We start from the raw sequence: 9,173 nt of genomic DNA, 5'->3' as shown, positions 1-9,173 counted from the left end.
TTATTTTAAATAGAAGCAAAAGTTCCCATGCCCAAAATTAACTTCTTTGCCATCAGCCAGACAAAATGTTTATTGTAAGGTTGATTGCTAGTGCACTCTCAAGATTTCCCTCCAAAAAAAAAAAAAAAGAAAAAGCTAAGTTGTTCGTCCTATTCAGTTAGCTAAAACTAGCTAAATTTGGCCCTTGGTATGTGCTGTAGCTGGGTATGACTTACAGCATTTTCTTTTTTTCCTGGAGAAGTCATTTGTCCTACATTCACGACACTGAAATCAAGTTCTATTTCCTTCTAGAAAATAAGTTAGACTCTGTGTTAACTACTGCAAAGAAATATTCTCATAGCCAGCTGACCCAAGAGCCTCTCTAGCCAGTATTCCACAACATTATCTGAACTGTGATAATTCCACAACATTATCCGAACTGGGATAAACTACATAAGCTCTGTTGCTGGTCTTCTTTTAATTCCCCCTCTTTTCCCCCCCCCCATCTTCGCCTATAATCTTTGCATTTTGATTTCAGCTTCTCAGTGCCTACTTACATGTAACATGTATATATACACACACCTCATAACAACAGAGCAAATATTATACAAATATATATGTATATATGTATATAGATATAAAATCTAGCAATGCACCAGATTTGGGTGGAATGATTTGTGGTTAAATGAAGCGTGGTTTCAGCATCGATTTTAATCTCCTTCTCTTATACATGCTTTAGCTACATCCCTCCAACTCTGTTGTTGTACCTACAGATGAGAAATCATGATCGCCGTTGCCTTTGATAGTTTGCACAAATGATAATTCAAAGGCTAAGACTTCCCCCAAAGCCAGTACCACAGAGGTGCTGACCTCCCAGCAGTAAGGAGGGGACTCCCCTAAACAAATCAGTAGAGCTCGTGTGTCAATGCCCAACACCTCCCTCTTGCTCATCTATTTCAACACGTTACAGAACTTGACAAATATCACTGTTCTGTTAAAAGAGAGAACAAAACAACAGCCCCTGCTCAATTTGTGGCTGGAGGCTTGTAAGTATTAGAGGCCCTCAGCCAGTGCTGAGCTCCAGGCCAAGCAGAAAGCAGACAGCTTGGGCTCTGGTCCCACACCAAGCCTGCTCCCCAGGACTCTCACTACTCCCTTGAGTCCCCATGCACATCTCTTGACCAGAGCAGACACTGTATTAAAGCAGAACTCCCAATTGTGATAACATCATGCAAGGAATTTTGGGGAAAAGCTTTTGATCTTGGATTGATGATTCTTCTGTTCTTCAGCAGATGCAAAGAAAACAGGTAATAGCAGCCAAAAGTACAAAAACCAGATAACTGCTATTAATGCTGACAGCAGTATAATTCTGCAAGGAAATCTCTCACTATGAAAGCCTTTTTTGTCTACTTCAGGAAAGAATTTCACCCTTGAAAGCCAGTTCCATATTGCTAATCTGCTTGTTGTTCCAGACCGATCATATATGCCTATATAACTATTTGCCTTACAAACAAGACCCTTTACAAGATACTATTAAAAACAAAATCATATTTTACATGTATATGCATGCACATGTCTTTGTACAGACTTTATATAAACAGATATGCCACACACACTCCTATCTTTTTTATGGTTAGATAACAACCTGCTTCAGCACAGACAAACACAAATTGCTTCACCCACAAACGAAATGCAGTCTTCACCAGATAGAGCCTGGCAACTCTTCAGCCATCTGCAGGATTGCAATACAACTTAGTAAAACGGGAAGTCTTGTCTCCCACTCAAACTGCAGAAAGAACTGGGCAACTGTATTTTGCCTGTCTCATAGTGGAATGTAGCTGTGGAATCAAAATCAACCACTCAGCCAAAAATCCCATAAGTTTATTTGATTCTTTCTTTTTGCCCTTAAACAGTCACAAGTGTTAAGGGCAGCCAAATTTTACAGAAGTAGGTGCAGCTATCTAACCCTACCAGACGTGACATGACTCCAGCGTCGTGTTATCAGGCTACAATAAATGAAGATAGAGTTATTCATTTAATATATTTAATTTGCCTTGGAAAGCTTCAGTGTTATTCATTCAGTAACACCACCACATAGCATTCTCTTTTTAATACTTTTAAGAAGTACTTCTTACAATCAATTATATTTGCTACCTACTACCTTTACCTCTTTAAGCCTTTTCTTTTTTTTTTTCTTTTTTTTCTCTTTAAACCATGAGAAGTCTTCTGTTGCCTGTCCTCCCTCCTGCTACAGTCACCCATTTATGTCAGGGAAAGGGTTTATTTCCATGTGTTCCCCTTCATGAGGGATTTGTAACTACTTCCCAATCCTTTGCCACAAATGAATTTATTTAGGCGAGGAAATAAAGCAGGGGAATATAATGTTCACATAATATTCTCCTCTACAGATAGCATGTGGAATATGTTCTTCAAACCAATGCCAAACAAACAAAAAAAGCACTACCAATTTAAAAAACAACCAGTTCTTAGATTCTTTAAGAACAAATGAATAAACGACAACAACAAAAACCTTGTAGCATGAAGAAAACCAGAACAAAGTTCGGCATTCTCCCAACTTTTTCTTGCCCACAATGTCACTACTGACCCACAAAATACATTCCTACATCATGAATGCTGCAGAAAACATTGCTTGCAAAAACGCTTCAGTAAGCTGCTTTGAGAAGAGAAACAGTACCTCAATTTCAAGCATGAAGTAAAATATGCTTCCTGCAAGACTCCACTTGCATACACTTTAATTTGAAAAGAATCTGTATTATCAAATCACATAAGGTATTTTTGGTGCGTGTAGTTTTCAGAAACGTTGTCTGTTCACAGACCCCACATGCAAGGCTGTACGTTTCCAAGTACACTCCACATAAAGTCTCTTCATCTGAAGATAACCACTGATGTCTGAGGGACCCCACAATTGTAAGCACTACTGGTAAATCAGTGGCAGCAAGAATGGTTGCACTCAGCCTTAGAAGTGAATACGGATGTTGCAACCGGCCTGAGGAAAAGAGGGCATTCGACTGGAAAAAGTCCCAGATCGCTGCACACAGCTGACAAACAAACTCTGCCCCCCCCATACCTTACAATAAGAAATTTACTCTCCATCTCTGCCCATCCTGGCAAGTTTATTTATCTTTCAGGCAAGTCACATAACCTAGTTCCCAAAAATAGTAAATCAGAAAAAGTAGGTTTATTTTGCAGTCTGCAGAAGTATTTTTTATGTGTCCTTTTAGATTTCCATTTTCATTTCCAAATACTGCTCTTGCATTTACTGGGAGAAAGTAATGAATACATAGAACAACCCACAAAAATAGGAGAATTGTTTCTTCTTTACTTTCACTGGGGTTCCAGGCCATGAGCCCTTACACCAATTCATGGAGCTGTCTCCTGCTCTTACACACAATAATTCCTTTCAGCACTTCTTTACCTTCCAAAACAAAAATCCATTGAATATAGCTATCTAGAAAGATACAAGTGTTCTACCAGGTATGTGATACAACTCTAGTGATACACTTTGCAAAAAACAAACAGACAAAGGGGTAAAGAGCTGGGAGGGAAGCAGAGGGTTTTGGTTTTTGCCCCTCCCACCCCCCCAACTGTCCTCCTATTAATCATCTCACAGAACTTCTGCATGGTTTTCCACAAAGTAGGGACCAGCTACTCAATCAGTTTTTGTAGTTCCCATCCCTTTCATGGGATGGCTGCTGTTTTGTATGGAAACACTGAAGCCTAAGAAATGCTGGTTGCCCAGCAGAAGTCAAAAACCAAGTCCTATGGATCCTGCTTGGTAAAGTGCCTTGGCAAATCTCCAGAACCACAAAATAAAGTAAAGCTAGGCCACTTTTTCAGAAGGTAACAGAAGGCAGACACTGCACATATTCCATTAGAGAGGATGTTTCTTTTTCCAAATATTGTATTAAGATAGTGTCCTGTTTGCCTATTTCTATCGACATCTGCTCTATAATACAGAGAACGATAGAAGATCAAAGATTTAATTGTGCAAGAAAAAGAACATCTTAATAACATTCTTTTTGTCCTACAGCAGAGATCAACTTTAAAAAAAAAAACCAACAACTTAACAGCTAAGAGAACAGGATATTTACACAAAGATGTCCTAACAAAAGAAAAGCATGCAGAACTACCTCTAGTGGATAAACAAACTAGGCTCCCTGTTTGCAGACTGTTCTCTACTGAGCTCAAACCCTAAGAGACTCCCTCTCTGGCTTGGTCAACAATGTTTAAACATATCTCAGCTGGGTTCCACATTTTTATATGAAACATCCTCAGCATTCTTTCTTCATCAAAACTTGAAACATCAGAAAATGCAGCAGGTGCATCTTTAAGGCTCATTTTGCTTCCAGCAGTTTCAGATACTACCTGGGAGAAAGTGAGAGGTAAGACATTTAAGAGATTTTTGTTTTTTGTTTGTCAGTAATTTTTCTGCAAGTTCCTCCTTTCAAATCATCACATAGGAAGAATTATAAAGATTCAGTCCTCCATCTCCTCTGTCTTTGAAGAAATAATTTGGTATGCATTTTAACTCCTTCCCAGTCTTCCTCTGGGCTAGGGCTCAGCTCATCTGCCCTGTCTTTGGAAGTGACAAATTAAAGCTACACTAAACATCCACTCAATTCTCCCAAACACTTCCACAGTACCACACAGCAGAAGAGACAATGTTTTACTGTGGCACAGCTTGCACAAAGCTGAACATACAGATAAGTAAAGAGTAAAGTAACTCACTGTGCAGCAAACTACCACACATGGGGAAACTGGACAAGGCACTTCATTTTCTCCTGTGTTGTCTTCTCATTCATAATAACATCCTTTAAGACATCTGTTAGGGTCCTGTAACATTAATGGAAATGGAAAAACTCCAAAGAGAACTCACGGGTTTCTGTCTTTTTCCCATGAACTGAACATTATGGAATTTTAACAGATGTTCTACTTGGTCATAGTTAATAAAATGAATTATGCAGGAATTAAAAATCTGGCTCCATTTGCTTATATAAGATCTCAGCAGCAGAAATACATCCCCATTAAGAAATTCTAAAGGATTTACAGTGCATTTACAGTCTACTCCTGTCTCATTATAAGATGGCAGAAGATTTTACAAACCAACTTTTTCTTGTGGAAAACAAATATCTTTTTACCTGTTCATTGCCTGCTCTTGGTAGCATGATTCAGTTTCCACACCAGCGCATGCTGGTGGTACACTTTGTCCCCAGGAAAGGATGATTTCCACTTTGATTTGCTTTGGAAATGACATCATGAGAATTCTACATCTTTTCACAGCCTCAAATTTCTACCATTTATTCAAAGTCTTAGTAAGGCACTTAATAACCATACTGGCATATTGTGCTTTGTCACAAGAAATCTCCTCTTAGAGGATGGGTGCGTCTTTAAGGCTATTACTGCAAACAGAATGCAACTCCATACCTTGATCCCACTTAGATTTTCGGGTTGGTAATTCAGAGTAGGTGAAAAAGTCACAGCCAAAACTTCCAAGCATGCACTCATGCTTTGTTCTCCACAGAGGTTAACTCAAACAAAGATAATTCCAAATAGCACTACATAGTTAGCTACCTTTTATCTTTTTTACTATCTGTCTGCACAGAAAGTTGCCTGATGAGAAGGAGACAAATGAATAAAAATGAAAGAAAAAAAAAAAATCAAATGAGGAAACAACTCCCACACCAGAAGAGAAGCAGCACAACTCCTAATGCAAATTATCCAGAACACAGTAAAGCTGCCTTGAAGAGACAAATACTATGGAAAAAGAAGAGATTTCAAGATTGCATTCCCTTTATAAACAATGAGGCTCATTTCCAAGCAACTGGCAAACAGATCTTTGTCCAGACACTGAGACCTGCTTTATGCAACATGCAAAACCTTACCCTGATGCAACAATTAAACCTTTCTTAAAATCTGGCTTGGTAATTTCGTCAGTGCAAGAAGCTCACTATTTTCAAAGCATCAGTACTCACAGCTGCTTCTATTACTTTTTTTTTTAAATGAAAAGCAGTACACTGAAATCCTTCTAACCAAAAATGCACTCCACTGGAACTAAACAGAGGGGTTTCCCTAAGTAAAGAACCTACACATACAAATGAAATCTATAAGCATAAAATTCAGCTGGAGTCTGCATATGCTGTGCAGCTACCAGGATGAGTCCAATAACAAATACAGATTTTTATCTGAAAATAGAGCCTTTCCCTAAAGAAGTGTATTAAAATAGAGGGGAAAAAACATCAAGATTAAACACCAGGCTTACGTTATTTCAAGCTAAAAGTTCAGTACTCAGTTCTTACTTGAATGGACATTGCTTTACAATATTTAGTGTCTAAAAATGCAGTGGTCTTAACAGGGTGTTAAATTCAAAGATTGTATTTCATTTTATTTTTAAAAACATCACTTACAATTTGTTTCATTTTGAAAAGAAAGCACATTTCATTTGGTAATCGTTTATTTCTCATTCCATTGGACAGATTTACCCAAAAAGCAATACTTCAACACAAATCAGTTCTGAAGGATCTTTTATGAATATACATAATGGAGAGGACCCCATTAAATTTCCAACAAAGTGCTGCCATTTTGAGTAAACAAAGTTATCTTTGCAGGGTCACACACTGTGCCATGAATATGATCTGCAAATTAATTACCACCCTGACATATGTCAAAACAAATTTTAAGGAGAATAGTACCCAGTTGTAACCATGTGTTTTATCTACCTGTTAGTATGCAAAATCTGTATTCAATGGCATCTAAATTTATTCATTTATTCAGAACTCCTCAGAGAAATCAAGATGACTTGCTGGCCTTTTTTTGCCCATCTTCAAATGAAATCGGAGCGAACAACACATGTTTAGTGAGCCAGAAAATAAGTACAGGATGAAGCTATGGTGAGGGTTGCATTTCAGAAAAGCAGGTGTCATTTCTGTAAAAATAACTAATTTTTGGAACGCTCAGAAGTGCTCAAATAAACTGCAGTGCATTGTCATTTCTCAGCACTTTAGGAAATACTAAATGTGGGATTTTTTTTATTTTAGGTAATATCCATCTTTATGCTGCATTGCAACAAGATCTAAGAAAACAATTTTTAGTATGAAGAAAGGCTTTTTAAAGTAGAGCTACTGAATACAGGCTTAAAAGCCTCTGCAGTTAGCTTTGTGATCAATGTAACAGAGCCAACAGGTCTGGAAAAAAGAAAAAAATAATCCAACTCTGACTTACTTGGTTGAGTTATATAAGAAGAGAGCAAATCTCCACATTTCACACTGAGCACAGTAAGTAAAGAATACTTTATGAGAAGCAGCTGCTATGTTTTCAAAAGAAGCACACCTTGTCTCTTTATTTAAGGGCACTAAAGGTGCAACTTCCACTTTGTCAAGAGATGACCTCCTGAGATACAATTTTCTAAGCAGTTTGGATGCATTGGTGTATGTCAGTGGACAAAAGAAATCTCTGCACACTGGTTAATATGAAACAGCCCAGAAAAGACCATGTATATTTTATAGAAATGTTACGTTACTGTTAGGAAATGTTTTTTATATAAAAAAACAAACAAAGTTTCAAGGAAATCATAAGGGGTAATAACATGTGATAAACAAGAGTTGTTAAGAAGTCACTTAGACACCACATTCAAAAATCTGAAGTCAGAGAAGCAAATGCCATCAGCCTGCATGGAGGCTTCTGTGGAGAGATCTCAGTTGCCACAGTTCCAGATGCATGAGAAAGCACCAACAAAAGCTAAATTCACAACTGAAGCCACGAGGGCACACACCACCAACAACAGGATCAGAGCTTCTGCCCACACATCAAATTCAGTGTGCCCAAACCGGGGCAACAAAACACTACAAGTGAGCTTTTCTACTTCTTTTGTAATTGGTCTCTTCAGTTCACATAGGGTATCAAACACTTGTATGACACTAAGCCTGCAATGGGTAGCACATTTATGAAGAGACTTGAAGTTTAGAAACTATTTTCCTGTCAAGAATGCCAAAATATTTTTAGCTCAATTTTTTTTTTTTTTTTTGCCAATAGTGAAGTACTTCTGACTTGGAGTTAAGTGACACCACATCACATCCACAGACTGGATGACTAAAGGCATTTCTTTCACACATTTGGAGGGCAGAGGAAAGAGTGTGCACAATCCTTCCTACATAGAAATGACAAAATCTCTTGGCACCTGCTGGCAAACACATTTAAAGTCTAAATCTGTCTGTGCCAAACTTGGCTTCACACTACCAGTTCACCATTCTTGGCATTCATACTTCACAAAATGCAACCACAGGATTCGAGGATGTTTCCAGTACTTTATGGTTTTCATCACATTAACAAATACATTTCCACACTGTAACAATTGAGCAGGAACACAAGTAAGTGACAGGAGAGTAGATGTATGTATCATAGGTCCTTCTAATGCACGTTATCAGATTCTATTTAAATTAGAGGCTGGTAACTCACCTAGGATGAAATATGCTAGTACTTACAGATTATGGTTAGAGCAACTGAACTCAACTGTACTGCTATTACTTTTTGTTAGTAAACAAAAAGCAAGGCAAAAGAATCAATGTTTAAAGAAGACAAGTGTATTTACCTCTCTTAACACCGTGCTTTTATAACCTCGATAAAGTCCTTGAATACCCTGTAAACCAACAAAAGAAAGCATCAGCTAGAGAGAATTAGTTTGCCAAAGACCACAATTTATTGGTGATTACAAAGCAAGTACTGCAGCCTTATCAGGTGTCAGACCTGAGCTTCTTACAAATTGACTGTATTGATTATAACATATTTATGTATATTGTATTCTCTCAATTACAGTGCTGGTGGGTTTTATGTTCATTTCAAAGAGCACTGTCCAGAATAATCAGTTATAGAGAAGAAAATATACCTCACAGTTAAAACTAAAAGTGCAAGCTAGCACAGTAACATTACATCAAACTCTACTTGCCTAATGTTTGGCAAGTATCCATTATCTCACACATTTTGAAGCTACTCCTCTTCCACTTCAGTAATCTATGCAAAATGAACACATAAGATGACATCTTATATCCATCTCCTTGCCTTTGATTTTACCAAGACAAATACTTTGCATTTTTAACCAGCTGGTAACACAAAGCAATTAAAAATCATTTGAAAAGTACATACACAATTAATATCTTATAGGACAATTCCTTGTGTTTTTT

General features: G+C 37.6%; 1 protein-coding gene across 4 annotated transcripts in view; it reads right to left on the bottom strand.

The window, feature by feature from the left end:
• The window catches only part of SLC25A26 (solute carrier family 25 member 26), an 85,355-nt gene that overhangs the window by 56,112 nt on the left and 20,070 nt on the right, over nucleotides 1–9,173 (bottom strand). For all 4 annotated transcript variants that reach the window (XR_795191.3, XM_010718698.3, XM_010718697.3 and 1 more), the window contains one exon: nucleotides 8,585–8,632. Coding sequence is in view for 3 of the 4 variants with exons in the window: in XM_010718698.3 (XP_010717000.1) it covers nucleotides 8,585–8,632 (48 nt within the window). In the remaining variant the exon portion in view is untranslated. The remainder of the gene's footprint in view (nucleotides 1–8,584; nucleotides 8,633–9,173) is intronic.

This window comes from Meleagris gallopavo, chromosome 14, assembly GCF_000146605.3.
Source record: "Meleagris gallopavo isolate NT-WF06-2002-E0010 breed Aviagen turkey brand Nicholas breeding stock chromosome 14, Turkey_5.1, whole genome shotgun sequence".
In the NCBI taxonomy this organism is placed as follows: Eukaryota; Metazoa; Chordata; class Aves; order Galliformes; family Phasianidae; genus Meleagris; species Meleagris gallopavo.
This window is presented reverse-complemented; position numbering and strand designations above follow the sequence as displayed.